This window comes from Misgurnus anguillicaudatus, chromosome 3 (genome assembly GCF_027580225.2).
Source record: "Misgurnus anguillicaudatus chromosome 3, ASM2758022v2, whole genome shotgun sequence".
In the NCBI taxonomy this organism is placed as follows: Eukaryota; Metazoa; Chordata; class Actinopteri; order Cypriniformes; family Cobitidae; genus Misgurnus; species Misgurnus anguillicaudatus.
The window spans coordinates 1,172,971-1,188,883 of NC_073339.2; the positions used below are offsets into that span (position 1 = coordinate 1,172,971).

General features: G+C 37.0%; 3 protein-coding genes across 3 annotated transcripts in view; 2 read left to right on the top strand and 1 right to left on the bottom strand.

Moving 5' to 3' along the window:
* LOC129445366 (basement membrane-specific heparan sulfate proteoglycan core protein) overlaps window positions 1-15,913 on the top strand; it is a 193,769-nt gene that overhangs the window by 94,997 nt on the left and 82,859 nt on the right. The gene's annotated exons all lie outside the window — the stretch shown is intronic.
* On the top strand, window positions 1,007-6,534 carry LOC129445313 (NLR family CARD domain-containing protein 3-like). Its single transcript, XM_073866472.1, has 5 exons — window positions 1,007-3,590; window positions 3,707-3,880; window positions 3,963-4,136; window positions 4,327-4,373; window positions 5,105-6,534. Exons 1-5 carry the CDS (start codon window positions 1,588-1,590, stop codon window positions 5,626-5,628), a joined length of 2,922 nt encoding a protein of 973 aa, XP_073722573.1. The 5' UTR covers window positions 1,007-1,587; the 3' UTR covers window positions 5,629-6,534.
* LOC129445301 (NLR family CARD domain-containing protein 3) lies at window positions 9,849-14,842 on the bottom strand. Its single transcript, XM_055206477.2, has 5 exons — window positions 12,765-14,842; window positions 12,174-12,347; window positions 11,915-12,091; window positions 11,013-11,059; window positions 9,849-10,931 (listed from the first exon to the last, which is right to left on the bottom strand). The coding sequence occupies exons 1-5, from the start codon at window positions 14,750-14,752 to the stop codon at window positions 10,414-10,416; spliced, it is 2,904 nt and encodes a 967-aa protein (XP_055062452.2). The 5' UTR covers window positions 14,753-14,842; the 3' UTR covers window positions 9,849-10,413.

Below are 15,913 nucleotides of genomic sequence, written 5' to 3' on the forward strand. Positions count from 1 at the left end.
AACCCCCACAGTTACATTTGTGTTGTTTTATAGTTTTGATGAGTTTATTATTATTCTGAAATGTGGAAACTATTTAAAATGAGTAAATGTTTCCTTTTGACCTGTATTGTTGCTTAATTCTATCTATTATTGATCAGACTTAAGTTATATTTGAATTAATTGTTGTGAGAATAAAATTGAGTACATTCCAAAAATTATTATAGACAAGTAGCCTCAATATATCCCGCAGGTGTTCTCACTTTTTCTTTATAAACACATCCACCACTAGATGGCGCTGTTTGTGGGGGAATTAGGTTTACTGGCTCGTCTCTCCCGCTAAAACTATGTGAAACGTTTAATGTGAACATCTCCATCTAGTGTCGCAGATCATCATCGCATCGTCAGGTGACTCTAGTTCTGTTATTGCTGTGTATTTCTCAGGTGTAAAACGGTAAACTGAGATGCAGTAAATAATTTTTTTATGGACTGATATACAGAAACTTTAAAGGGGTCATATTATGAGATTTTTTAAAGATGTAAAATAAATCTTTGTTGTCTATGTGAAGTTTTAGCTCAAAATACCTCACAGATAATTTATTATAACATAAGTAAAAGCGGGTAAACGTCACTCTTGAATCGTGACAGATTAAAACTCAGAGTTTCAGACATATTTTGCTTACAGCAAACAAAACTGAACGTGGGACGGTCGAGACACCAACATTTGAAATATTGGTCAGTTTATAAAGGGTTATGTTAGGATGTGTTGTCATGTCATCAGATGCAGATGAGTCTGATGACACAACGTGAATATGTGTGTACAGTAAATACATATAATGTAAATATCTATTTCAGGTACATCAGCTTGTTAGACAGTTGTATGCAAGTAACTCAAAACAGGTCGGATTAATTCAATCTAAAAAGTAAAGCTGAAAATCGACACTCAGCAACAAAGACTTTCTTACAGGACGTGCATTTATAATAATGTACAGCAGATAAATATTTCTTGGTAAGTTTTGTGATTTTTATAATAATATTAATTGTAACATATACAGTATGCCTTAGATGTTATAGTTATATGTTTTAATGTCTTAACTTTTCTCGTGACAGTTTACTGGAAAGTATATAAAAATCCCACAACAGGGGTAATAATGAGATTAATTTTCCTTGATACAATAATAAGAGTTTGGCTGAGTAGCTGTACAAATTTTTACTTTAAAAATCAGATAAATGCAGTTGTGTTGGTGAAGGAGAGTAGCTGTCAGTCACAAATCTCAAATCTTTTTGTCTGTAATGTATGTGCATTCTTTTTTGATTAAACATATATTTATGTTTGGTCAACAATTTCTGTGGGTGACACTGAATTTATGTACAAATAGGATATAAAAACATGGCAAGGTCCATTTTTGCAGCAAAGTCATCACTAAAAACACAAATATTCTATTCCACATCAATGTACAGATGGAATCCAAATGAGTATCTCAGCAATATGTACATGTTTAAAGTGAACTGTTTATGTGCAGGTGTAATAGTTACAGAGATAAAGAAGTTTAACACAGCATCTAAAACTGAACTCTATATAAAGAGTGAGGAGGGGGCACCACTTTTAAAATGAGTCTCAATAAAAAGATGGAGGAGGACACAGAAACATCTTCAATGCTCAGCTGTGTGTCTATGAAGAGTAATGAATCAATGCATCTACTTCCCCCTTATCTCAGTGATAAAGCAATGACCTCTGACCTCAGGCAGCTCAGCACAGAACCAAACCAGCTTGAGAAGACTGAAGACCTGCATCACGATTCACATGAATTAGATGATGATGTTCTGCAGAGAGTCAAAGACCAACACAAAACCATACTGAAGAACAAGTATGAGAGTTTATTTGAGGGAATCAAACTCAGAAAGAATCAAACCCTCTTGAAGAGGATCTACACACAACTGTACATCATAGAGGGAGAGAGTGAAGGAGTGAATGAAGAACATGAAGTTTTACACATGGAGAAAAACACCAGAACACAACACTTACAAGACACAACAATCTACTGCAATGACATCTTTAAACCCTTACCTGAACCAGAATATAAAACAGAGAAAAGAAGAGAGAGGAAAGACAAAATCAAGAGCGTTCTTACTAAAGGCATCGCTGGAATTGGAAAAACCGTCTCCGTACAGAAGTTCATTCTGGATTGGGCCGAGGGAACGGCCAATCAGGATGTAGATTTCATGCTTGTGTTTCTGTTTCGAGAGCTGAACTTGATTCAAGATGATCAGTACAGTCTTCACAAACTTCTGCTTGACTTTCATCCTGAACTTCAAGATCTGGACTCAAAGATTTATGATGAGTGTAAAGTTGTGTTCATCTTTGATGGTCTGGATGAAAACAGAATGACACTGATGTTTTCAGACGCTGAGAAAGTTTCTGAGGTGACTGAGACTTCATCAGTGCCTGTGTTGATATCAAACCTCATGAAAGGAGATCTGCTTCCCTCTGCTCTTATCTGGATCACCTCCAGACCAGCAGCAGCCAATCAGATCCCATCTAAATACATCAACCGTCTGACAGAAATCCAGGGATTCAATGACGCTCAGAAGGAGGAATATTTCAGGAAGAGAATCAGTGATGAACATCAAGCCAGCAGAATTATCTCACACGTCAGAAGATCAAGAAGTCTCCACATCATGTGTCACATACCAGTCTTCTGTTGGATCTCATCCACTGTGCTTCAAAACATCCTGAAACAAGACAATGAGAGAGCAGAAATCCCTAAAACTCTGACTGAAATGTACATCCACTTCCTGCTGATTCAGATGAATGTGAAGAATGAGAAGTATGATGAGAGAGATCCAGAGAAACTCCTGCAGTCCAACAGAGAAGTGATTGTCAAACTGTCTGAACTGGCTTTCAAACAGCTGATGAAGGGTAATGTGATGTTTTATGAGGAGGAGCTGAGAGAGTCTGGCATAGACATCACTGACGCCTCAGTGTATTCTGGGATTTGTACTGAGATCTTTAAGGAGGAATCTGTGATACATCAGAAGAAAATCTACTGCTTCATACATCTCAGCTTTCAGGAGTTTCTGGCTGCTCTCAATGCGTTTTACTATTATAGCATCAAAAGTGTTGACACAATAAAGTTTCTTGATGTTGTTCATAGTCTGCACAGAAAGACCATAGATAAAGCTCTTGCAAGTGAAACTGGACATCTGGATCTTTTCCTGCGATTCCTGCTGGGCATCTCACTGGAGTCCAATCAGAGACTCTTAAAGGATCTACTGACACACACGGTGGACACCTCAGAAACCATCAGTGAAATCACACAGTACATTAAAGATAAAGTCAAGCATAATGAAGATCTCTCAGCAGAAAGAGCCATCAATCTGTTTCTGTGTCTTCTTGAAGTGAATGATCAGACTCTGTACAGAGAGATTGAGGAGTTTGTGAGATCAGACAAACACTCAGAGAAGAAACTCTCTGCTGCTCACTGTTCAGCAATAGCCTACATGCTTCAGATGTCAGATGAGGTGCTGGATGAGCTGAATCTGAAGAAATACAACACAACAGAGGAGGGGAGAAGAAGACTCATACCAGCTGTCAACAACTGCACAAGAGCTATGTGAGAGTTTTATTTTATACATTTATTTCTACATGTCACTTCCTTATAAAGCCAATATTATGAAAATGTCAATAAAATGGGTATTTTATACTCTAAAACTCTTTTTATTTCCTTAGACTTGCTGACTGTGATCTCACAGTTAAAAGCTGTAAAAGTGTGGCTTCAGCTCTTCAATCGTCAAATTCACCTGTGAGAGATCTGGATGTGAGTAACAATGATCTGCAGGATTCAGGAGTGAAGCTCATCTCTGATGCTCTCAAGAGTCCAGACTGTAAACTACACACATTGAGGTATTTATCTCTAGATACTGATTTACTGATTTATAACTAAAGAGGATGAACTGACTGATGTTGATGTGTGATCTCTCTGTAGATTATCAGGTTGTATGGTGACAGATGAAGGTTGTTGTTATTTGGCTTCAGCTCTGAGTTCAAACTCATCATCACACCTGAGAGAGCTGGATCTGACCTACAATCACCCACAACACTCAGGACGACAGATGCTCTCAAAGAGACTTGATACGAACTGCACACTCAATAAACTCAAGTATGAACTCAACCCTAATATTCACTATTGTGTGTGTGTCAGAGAGACAGATGTAGTTTAAGTGTCTACATTTTGTTTTTACATTTTTTCATATAGGTACTTTTATCCATAGCATATATACATTTATTTATTATCAGAGCAGCAGAATGTGACATCGTGTTTGTGTGTTTCTGTGTGTGTGTGTTCATAGTGTGGATCATGGAGGAGAGTTCAGAATTACAGCAGGACCACGCAAATGTAAGCACACCCACGCATACAAATTGGTTTCCATGTTTTGTGGGGACCCTGAAAAAAATGAGGATTTACTTGAAAAAAGCTAGGAAACTATTTAAAATGCTATTCATTTTAAAAGAATTGCCAAGTAAAAGCTATACACAATTATCAACAGCTTTAACTAGAACTGTGTAAGCAATGTTTACATGGAATTTTTAAGTAATAGATTTGGGACGCACAAACATCAATAATCAGAGTATGAATTTCAGCAATGGTGTCAAAGAAAATTTTTAATCCATGTTGCCGTGCATGCTGGGAGTCCTGAATGAGATATGTAGTTTGTTAATATCCAGCCTGCATTGCAGCATAAAGTTCTTAATTTAATTGTCACCGTTGTTGAGATACTCTAATTCTTGATGTTTGTGTGTCCCAAATACACACCAGTTATTTTTGTCCATAGTTTCTAAAAAGCATAAATGACAAATTGCTGTGAGAGTGCTGGTTGTCAATTTGACAGAAAATAAACTTTTTATGAGTGAGTAAATCAATAAATTAAATGATGATCGTTACTATTATGTACCAACCACCACATATTTGCACTATTAACTTTAGATTACCATAGCAAATGTGCTTTACACACACAACATTAATGCAACCAGGAAATAATTAGCAAGCAAATCCTCAAGGGTCAAGAGTCCAACTAAAACAAACACAGATCACCATAATGAAAACAAAATGTCTCTTCTTGTGTTCAGATGCCTGTAATCTCAGACTGAATCCAAACACAGCAAACCCTCATCTCATGCTGTCTGAGGAGAACAGAAAAGTGACACATGTGGACGATCCACAGCCGTATCCTGATCATCCAGAGAGATTTAATGAGTGTGCTCAGGTTCTGTGTGAAGAGACTCTGGATGAACGCTGTTACTGGGAGGTTGAATGGGATACATGGACTCGTATAGCAGTGACCCATAAAGATGTTAACAGAAAAGAAGGGATGAATAGTTTGTTTGGGAATGATGATAAATCCTGGTGTCTTTTTTGTACTCATGAAGGATTTACCATCTGGCACGATAGTAAAAAAACAGACATTCCTCATCCTTCACCTCCATCTAATATAGTAGGAGTTTATCTGGACTGTTTAGGGGGTACTCTGTCCTTCTACAGCATCTCTGATAAACTAACACTCACACACTTACACACAGTCAACACAACATTCACACAACCTTTATATGCTGGATTTATGGTTCGTTACGAAGCATCTCTGTGTCAGATTTAACGTCATGTGAGCAATCATTCAGAGCAAACAGCTAAGCAAATAGTAACAAAAACATTCAGAACAAAAATATTGTAAATAAACGAGGCCTCTTTTTTCAGCTTTTTTCTTGATTTGGTACATTGTGTTATAGACCATTAAGACTTTCATAGTCAGCTGTGTAAGGTGATGCGAAACCCTGACAAAAGGTATTTCTTAGACCAGCAGCAAATGGCTGAAACCACAGGGAACTGTTTTCTAATTCCTGTTGAATTATCATATGAAAACTTTTTCAAAGAATTCACATCTACCCCCAAGACAGCTACCCCATGGTTTGGGAACAGAAGAGTCACACCCTACCACACTTTCTAGTTCCCCTCTCCTCATGTTATAAAAGCAAATTGTATATGGAATGCTACATTCTACATGCACAAAGAATCTGAAACTGGTTTTATTTGGTTTCATATAAAGTGTTTTTATGTAAGTGGTAGATTTGGGTTTATTAATATGACAACAGAATTCAAAGTTAATCTGCAACAATAAAAGTAAGCAAACTTAACCTAATGTTGGAAGACACCTCCTACCTTAGACATGTTGACCAATCACCCACTGTATGTATATTAGGCAACACCCCTGGGCTTACAAGAACCAATCAGTATATCATTATCACAATGCTTTGTTCTCTGGATATTTAAGGAAAATGGTAAAAGATTCAGGTGAGATTTTCTAAATCTAGAAATGCACCCCCATGATGCTGTCCTGGCACAGCATCATGTATTTTTATTTCTTTTTGAGAAATCTGTAACCAGTTTTTCATCCTTACCAGGTACGCAATGGTTTTTCGTTTGATTGTTTTGTATTTGAATTGGAATGTAAATTGGCTTCTGAATTATGTTTTCCTACATGCTTAATAAATTATGTTTGTATTCATTCTAATTTGCTCTGTATTATTGACTGTTTCAAGTTACTACTCTACTATAATTACATTATTATATAGTCTTGGTTTACTATATCAGGTTGGATGGCGCCAACTTGGACCTCTGATTATAGTTTGAGTTCTGTATTAAGTTGTATATCGTTGGCTGGGGTTGCATATAAGTATTTTTTAATAATTAAGGGCACGCCAGCATGGAGCAGTTGCTTCAACCATTTTCTCTGGTTACACGGATAGACCAATTATGGTAGCACTTTATTTTACAGTACGTGTACTTACCTTGTACATATATGGTAAATAAGTTGTACGTACCGACAAATGTGTGGTACTTACTTTTAGGTATCTACATGGTAAGTAACTGGTATCATTACTGTAGTTACCGGGTACATACTTGTCAGTTATTATGTAACTCTAGATAAGAACTGGGTAATAACAGATACATACTTATAATGTAGGTATACTATAACTAACGAGAAACATTACTGTACTAACAAATAAATGTACAATATAAGTATTTAGTATTTACAGGCAAGTTAGGGTAAATGACAGGTATTTATAATGTACATATATGATAACTAATATCAAACACTACTGTACTTACAAATGGTATATACACAATAAGTGTGTACTAGTGAATGTTTCCAGGTTTGCCTCACAGTGACATGTATATGATGCTATATCTTAGGTGGTAGGTCCTATATAATAACTGTGTAAAAGCAACACTTTATTTTACAGTCCTGTTTCCATGCAGTTACCATGGACGTACTAGTGAATGTACCCAGTAGTTAATGCGTATGATAGTCAATGGTTGGGTTTGCCTCACAGTAACATGTAATTGTGATTACTATACGAGGGCTATATAAGTCAGGACCTCTGGTGTGGTTGAGTTTATGTTTCAGGACCCGCACAATGGCCGGTGTGGGCTGATAAGACATTGATAATCGAATGAACGATTTCAATGTAAACATGAGTAAATGGAATGATCAAATGTTTATCCAAATTCTATAATTACATCAATTTGATTCAGAATTACGTACAACACCGTTTATATCTTTTGGAGTCGGATATTAAGTTGCGTAACTTTACATTATCACAACAAGTGTGTTTAAAGGCAGGGTCCATAATCTCTGAAAGCCAATTTTGACATTTAAAATCACATAAACAAACACACCACCACCCCAATAGAATCTGGACCTTCTGTTGATAGACCCGCCCCACACATACGCAACTCATACAACGATGTCGGTTAGAAGACACGCCCCTTACTGCTGATTGGCTACAAGTGTGTTTTGATAGTCGGCCGAACTCTCTTTTCCAAAGCGTTTTTCAGATATTGTGCACTCCGCCTTTAATACATACAAAGTTAATACAACCCTTGTTATGCAAATAATATAGAAACATTGCATTTTATTATTTTAAAACTTTTATAAAACATTATTTCTGATTGACTGTAAAAATATTGCTGTAGAAAACACAATTCACTTATTAGGTTTAGATGTTGATGTTTTGTTTCATTTAATGTCCTTATTATGGTGATCAGTGTCGCAAGTAGCGCAAGCTAAGTTGGATTAGTTGGATAAGTTGGTCCAGAGTCACAGCGGACAGCCGCTGGTGTGTGTGTACATTCATGTAATATAATGTGTTTGTCTGATTTTTAGATACATGACGAGGTGTGCAATCCCCCTTAGGAGGAAATGTTTCATGATATAGGTTTGTTTGTTAGTTTGCAAATCTAGTGTTTTATTCTATTCTACTTTTATGTGTAGTGTTGAGGTGTAAAGAGGTGTTGTATCTGCACTATTCAATTATTAGGCCTGAATCTGAATGCGATATCTGAATGACCTAATTTTTCACGTACTTGCACAGAATGTTTTACCAAAACAAAGTTACTATTTTGTTCTCTTTCAGGTTATCTATGTTGATAAAAGCACTGGGGACCCAATTTTAGCACCAAAACATGAAAAAGTCAGGTTTTCACGCTTTGGCCCCTATTACACCATGTTTTAAATCTTTTTTTCTGAAAAGCGTGTTTGAAAACTCTTCATGATTAAGAGCTGCCACAAGAGTGTTGATCATGTTGCTTTGCATCAGCAACTCCAAAATCATCCCCTTTAAACAGTGATCCCTTATTATTGTACCTAATACATTTAAGAAAAAAGTATGTTTCTAGTTTTAATGGTTTTGCTTATGAGTTCATTTGAAAATATTTTTATTTTCACATGCAAATGAAACAAATTAAAGTTTTTTGGTCCAAATTATTGTGCATTAGCAAAGTGAAAGTGAGCAAAACGTTTCTCTTTTGGTGTTTCATAAAATAACCACTAGAAGGTGCAATAGTTGTGTATGTTTGTTTGGCAGAACAAAAAAAGTCTTAGAGCTTCATGTCAACGTTGTTTTAGCAATGCTATAATAATCATGAATAATCTCTCTCTCTCTCTCTCTTTATATATATATTCAAATACACACAGAAAATACAGGAAATGTGTATGCAGTATTAAGAAACAATAAATTAATAAATTAACAAGCTAGTGTCAAGTAATTAGTGTGATTGTGAAAAAGAAGTACTCTGGTACTGAGAGTAGTAAGATAAGATTGGCCTGCATGTTTTCAATGATGTTTAAAATATACTGTACCTCTCTCTCTCTCTCTCTCTCTCTCTCTCTCTCTCTCTCTCTCTCTCTCTCTCTCTCTCTCTCTCTCTCTCTCTCTCTCGCTCTCTCACACACACACACACACACACACATTTTGGTTTCCATGTTTTGTGGGACATAATAGACGTAATGGTTTTCAAACTGAACAAACTGTATATTCTATTTCCTTCCCCCAACCCAAACCTTTCTGCTACCTTAGATTTCCATGAAATCATTCTATTTGATTTATAAGCTTGTTTCCTCATGGGAACCTCACATGTCCCCACAAGGTCAAAATTTACTGGTATTCCTATCTTTATGTGGACAATTGGTCCCCACAACATGATAATTACCAGGTACACACACACACACACACACAACGATCATACGTATAACTTGCTTATTTGTCTAATTTATCACATAACCTTTTAGGGGTAGTTTCCCCGGACAGAGCATATCCTAGTCCCAGACTAAAATTCATTTCTGAGCTGCCATAATTTTAAAACAACTTGCACTGACATACAGTATCTTATTGTTGAGATTTAAAATCTTATTCTTGATGTTTGTGCATCCCAATTACAGAGTGAACAGAAAAACTGCTGGAACTGACAGATTTTTTTTTGTTGAGTGACTAATTCAATTAATTAGATGATGATCTTTACCATTATGTACCAACAACCACAGAATTGCATTATTAACTTTATTTACACACAAAGTAATGTAGCCAGGGAAAACTAAGCAATAGTCAAAGGTCAAGAGTCCAGCTAAAACAAACACTGATCAGCATAATTGCGGTTTTAAAAACAACATCTAAACTTAATAACATTTAGAAATAATGGTTTATAACAGTTTTAAAATACAACGTTTCTCTTTCTTTTACATAACAAGAAAAAAAATGAAATGTACATTTTAAACATTGGGTGAACATTAAAACATGACATAGTCATAACGTTTGAAAATGATAGAATGTAACATTCCTCTAACGATTAGATAATCAAGAAACGTGCTTAAAACATAAAAAATGACACCTTTTATGTTGACAGAAAGTTTTTGCGAATGTTGGGAACTTTCTTAAAATTTTTCTCTGTGAGCTATGAACCACGCAATCAAAGAGTGAATGTCAGCACTCATGCCTGATATAAAATATGTATTCTGGGTTTGTCACATCACGAGAAAATGGTGTTTTAATCACCCAGCCAAAGTTGAATGATAAAAGCACCATGTAAATAAAGAAAGTACTCAAAATTAGATTAAAGACGCTCTGTGACGGACATCAAATCCAGCATATAGAGGCTGAGTAAATGTTGTGTTGACTGTGTGTATATGTGTAAGTGTTTGTGTATCAGAGACGCTGTAAAAGGACAGAGTGCCCGCTGACCAGTCCAGATAAACTCCTAATCTATTAGAGCGAGATAAGGGAGCAGGTATAGCTTTGCTTTTATTATTGTGCCAAAAATCATATCCATCGACAGTACAGAAGAGCCTCCAGGACTTTTCATCAAGCGCAAACATACTGTCACTCCCTTCTTTCCTGCTAATTCCTTTATATGTCAATGCTATACGAGTCCACTCTTCCCATTCAGCCTCCCAGTAACAACGTCCAGTCAGACTCTCTTTACACAGAACCTGAGGAACACCATTAAATCTTTCTGGATGATCAGGATACGGCTGAGGTTCTTTCACATAAGTGACCGTCTTCTTATCCTCAGACAGAACGAGATGAACGTTTGCTGTGTTTGGATCCAGTGTGAGATTGCAGGCATCTGAACACAATATTAAAGCATTAAGACATCTATAAGACATTGAAACATTTAAAGAACCACATATGCATGTGTGAGACCTACATTTTCGTAGTCCTGGTGTAATCCTGCAAGGTCCTCCGTGGTCCAGACTTAAAACAGACAAACATTCACATATTAAGAATATTTATTGTCTGTTGTGGTATAGTTGCATAATTTTAATCTGAATTGAAATTGTAACTTGTTGGCTTAACCGGATGTTTTCATTTTAAAAGAACATGATTCAGTCATGCTGGATATCAACATAGAACTAAACTGATCAATGACTCCCAGCATGCATTGCAGTTGACAGTTTTATCTGAATTAGTTAGATGATTCTCACCATTGTTAAGGTTTGTAGGATGAGTGATGATGTCTGAATGTGTCAGTAATTTATCTTGTCACAGGGCATTTACAAACCAGAACAATTATATTTGTCACAAAAGGATCAACATCATCATGTAGAACAGCTTTACTTTATCTCATCTTGATGTCTTCATAACAAAACAACTAGTTTCAACTTAAATTGTTTACTTTAACACATAAACACTGAAAAAAGAATCAAGGGCTTAACTAAAGCAAACACTGATCACCATTAATGTGGTTTATTAAAATTTCAATATTTTTTCAATATTAATGGAGGGTGTTGGCATGATATCGATTGAATGTGATTAACATTGACAAACATCAACAATTTTATTTGTTGATAATAATATTTTTTTGCAATCTGGGTACCTAAATGAGATTTGTAATGTAATGTGAAACAGGGTTAAAGGTAATCTATAAACTTTGAAAATTAAAACCTGGATCAAAGTGATTATTAAAATGTAATCATGATTCTTTTTAAACAAGGATTAATGTTTAGTGCAATAGAATTTTATTAAATAATTCTTGATTTAAACCAGATAGATAGTCTAATTATTCATGGTGTAACCCACTCTTACATTTTCCTATTGTGTTCTGCTTACTTGAGTTTCTCCAGTGTACACTTTGGATCATCAAGTATCTGAGAGAGCATCTGTCGTCCTGAGTGTTGTGGGTGATTGTAGGTCAGATCCAGCTCTCTCAGGTGTGATGATGGGTTTGAACTCAGAGCTGAAGCCAAATAACAACAACCTTCATCTGTCACCATACAACCTGATAATCTACAGAGAGATCACACATCAACATCAGTCAGTTCATACTCTTTAGTTATAAATCAGTAAATCAGTATCTAAAGATAAATACCTCAATGTGTGTAGTTTACAGTCTGGACTCTTGAGAGCATCAGAGATGAGCTTCACTCCTGAATCCTGCAGATCATTGTTACTCAAGTCCAGATCTCTCACAGAGGAGTATGAGGAATGCAGACATGAAGCCATTACTTTACAGGACTCAACCGTGAGATTACAGCCTGTAAGTCTAAAAGATACCACAATAAAATGTTTAGTGAGTTTAATAAATAGCTATCCCATTTTACAAATGCATAGTAATTATAGTTTACATTTAATATACATCCCAGGTAGCCAAAACAGTGTGGCCCACTAATGGCCCAAATCTGGCAGGCCAGAAAACATAATGAATGACACCATGGCAGTGTCCGCTGATGTTTAGCACCCAGACATGTGCCAGTGTACTTGGGCCGATTCTATGGCTACATGGGATGTATATTAAATGTAAAATATAATTACTATGCTTTTTAGAAATGCTGTCAGAACTGATAATGCAACATTATAAGAACTTACAAGTTCTGTATTCCCATTAAACAATTATATTGTTTACAATAAATCAATACTTTTAAGAGATACTTCAGGATTTCTAAAGGAATAAAACTCTCACATAGCTCTTGTGCAGTTGCTGACAGCTGGTATGAGTCTTCTTCTCCCCTCCTCTGTTGTGTTGTAATTCTTTAGATTCAGTTCATCCAGCACCTCCTCTGACATCTGAAGCATGTAGGCTATTGCTGAACAGTGAGCAGCAGAGAGTTTCTTCTCTGAGTGTTTGTCTGATCTCACAAACTCCTCAATCTCTCTGTACAGAGTCTGATCATTCACTTCAAGAAGACACAGAAAAAGATTGATGGATCTTTCAGTGGAGAGAAGATCAAGTTTAATTTTATCTTTAATGTATTGTGTGGTTTTCTTGATGGTTTCTGAGGTGTCCACCGTGTGTGTCAGTAGATCCTGTAAGAGTCTCTGATTGGACTCCAGTGAGATGCCCAGCAGAAACCGCAAGAAAAGATCCAGATCTCCAGTTTCACTCTCGAGAGCTTTATCTATGGTCTTTCTGTGCAGACTATGAACAACATCAAAAAAATGTATTGTGTCAACACTTTTGATGCTATAATAATGAAACACATAGAGAGCAGCAAGAAACTCCTGAAAGCTGAGATGTATGAAGCAGTAGATTTTCCTCTGATGCATCACAGATTCCTCCTTAAAGATCTCAGTACAAATCCCAGAATACACTGAGGCGTCAGTGATGTCTATGCCAGACTCTCTCAGCTCCTCCTCATAAAACATCACATTACCCTTCATCAGCTGTTTGAAAGCCAGTTCAGACAGTTTGACAATCACTTCTCTGTTGGACTGCAGGAGTTTCTCTGGATCTCTCTCATCATACTTCTCATTCTTCATATTCATCTGAATCAGCAGGAAGTGGATGTACATTTCAGTCAGAGTTTGAGGGATTTCTGCTCTCTCATTGTCTTGTTTCAGGATGTTTTGAAGCACAGTGGATGAGATCCAACAGAAGACTGGTATGTGACACATGATGTGGAGACTTCTTGATCTTCTGACGTGTGAGATGATTCTGCTGGCTTGATGTTCATCACTGATTCTCTTCCTGAAATATTCCTCCTTCTGAGCGTCATTGAATCCCTGGATTTCTGTCAGACGGTTGATGTATTTAGATGGGATCTGATTGGCTGCTGCTGGTCTGGAGGTGATCCAGATAAGAGCAGAGGGAAGCAGATCTCCTTTCATGAGGTTTGATATCAACACAGGCACTGATGAAGTCTCAGTCACCTCAGAAACTTTCTCAGCGTCTGAAAACATCAGTGTCATTCTGTTTTCATCCAGACCATCAAAGATGAACACAACTTTACACTCATCATAAATCTTTGAGTCCAGATCTTGAAGTTCAGGATGAAAGTCAAGCAGAAGTTTGTGAAGACTGTACTGATCATCTTGAATCAAGTTCAGCTCTCGAAACGGAAACACAAACATGAAATCTACATCCTGATTGGCCGTTCCCTCGGCCCAATCCAGAATGAACTTCTGTACGGAGACGGTTTTTCCAATTCCAGCGATGCCTTTAGTAAGAACGCTCTTGATTTTGTCTTTTCTCTCTCTTCTTTTCTCTGTTTTATATTCTGGTTCAGGTAAGCGTTTAAAGATGTCATTGCAGTAGATTGTTGTGTCTTGTAAGTGTTGTGTTCTGGTGTTTTTCTCCATGTGTAAAACTTCATGTTCTTCATTCACTCCTTCACTCTCTCCCTCTATGATGTACAGTTGTGTGTAAATCCTCTTCAGGTGAGTTTGATTCTCTCGGAGTTTGATTCCCTCAAATAAACTCTCATGCTTGTTCTTCATGATGGTTTTGTGTTGGTCCTTGACTCTCTGCAGAACATCATCTACTAGTTCATGAGGATCCTGATGAAGGTCTTCAGATTTATTTTGAAGGTTTTCGTCTGTGCTGAGCTGCCTGAGGTCAGAGGTCAAAGTTCCATCACTGAGATGAGGGGGATGATGAATGGAGTTGTCACTCTTCATAGACACACAGCTAAGTTCTGAAGAAGCTGATTTGTTCTTCCTTTTAAGACTCATTTTTGAGGTTTTGGCTCCTCTTCTCCTTATAGTGATGAGTTTTTAAAGGCAGTCCTGCTCTTCATTCCCTCTACAGAAAGAGGAAGCTATTAGGCCTGCACATACAAATATGAGTGTAGAGAGACTTTGTATAACTCGAAAGTTAGCCTACAGCACAATGTGTTTAAATTAAGTCAATGATTATGGGGGTCCCCTAGCTAAGCCACTCCCCTTCCCTGTCCTTATAGGCTCGCTGTGATTTCACAAAGTAAGATGTGATCCTGGATCAACATTTTTTGTTTGTCCTGAATCAACGTTTTAATTAAATAAACCCCAAATTGCTCTTATCTCAAACCCTTATCATTTTACCCCTCAAATTAGTGTGAACTAATAGGCCCTGTCCCAAATGGACCATTTCATTTAGACTTTCGGTCTTGTGGTCTTAAATTGTGCATACTCGCTTAGTCTACGAGTCCATAGAGTGTCCCATCTGTCATTTTTGCTCCAAAGTGTGCTCATCAGCACCCCCTTTGCACTGCTGCCAGCTTCACACACTTTACCAATCTAAAAGTCCCTGCGAAAGAGCAATCAGACGACAGATAGGAGTTCACACTGATGGGTCACTTCTCTTCCTATTTCCGGCGTGATGCTCGAGTCTGTCCCAAAACACGACTCTGGTGCACCCTCGTGGACTCACATCAAGGGTCCCTAAGGTCTGCACTACATGAGGTGTTATCAAACTGTAGAAGTCCACAAGTCCATAGTGTGCCATTTGGGACAGGGCCATAATTAGAGAAGAATTTTAAAAAGCTCCTAACCCAATCCAAATCTAACAATCTGTCAATTCCTTCAGAGTTGCACTTGAGAGATACATTTTTTTTAGACAGAAATGTTTTGGATGCATGCTGGGGATCAACAAATTATAAAAAAATCTCATTCAGGACTTGCAGCATACACAGCGGCATCAATAAATAATAAACTTTGAATTTTTTTTGGGTCTTCCAATATATTGCAGAGGCCAATACATATGCCAATATTTGGAAAAAAATTATCAGCATCATCTGATAAATCTTTCAGTTTGGCCAATAGATTCTCTGGTTGGGTTTCCCCATTTAACTTGCTCATTTGATCTTTCTGTGACTGCTATAATTGTTCTGATTTATACATTAACTGTGATAAGGT

Bases quoted from the DNA above. Each gene is read 5' to 3' on its own strand.
- LOC129445313 (XM_073866472.1), top strand. From the start codon at position 1,588: ATGAGTCTCAATAAAAAGATGGAGGAGGACACAGAAACATCTTCAATG. The intron at 3,591-3,706 runs GTGAGAGTTTTA...TTATTTCCTTAG, and splicing joins AACAACTGCACAAGAGCTAT to ACTTGCTGACTGTGATCTCA. The intron at 4,374-5,104 runs GTAAGCACACCC...TCTTGTGTTCAG, and splicing joins TACAGCAGGACCACGCAAAT to ATGCCTGTAATCTCAGACTG.
- LOC129445301 (XM_055206477.2), bottom strand. From the start codon at position 14,752: ATGAGTCTTAAAAGGAAGAACAAATCAGCTTCTTCAGAACTTAGCTGT. The intron at 11,060-11,914 runs GTAAGCAGAACA...GTCTGTTTTAAG, and splicing joins TGTACACTGGAGAAACTCAA to TCTGGACCACGGAGGACCTT. The intron at 10,932-11,012 runs GTAGGTCTCACA...TATTGTGTTCAG, and splicing joins TACACCAGGACTACGAAAAT to ATGCCTGCAATCTCACACTG.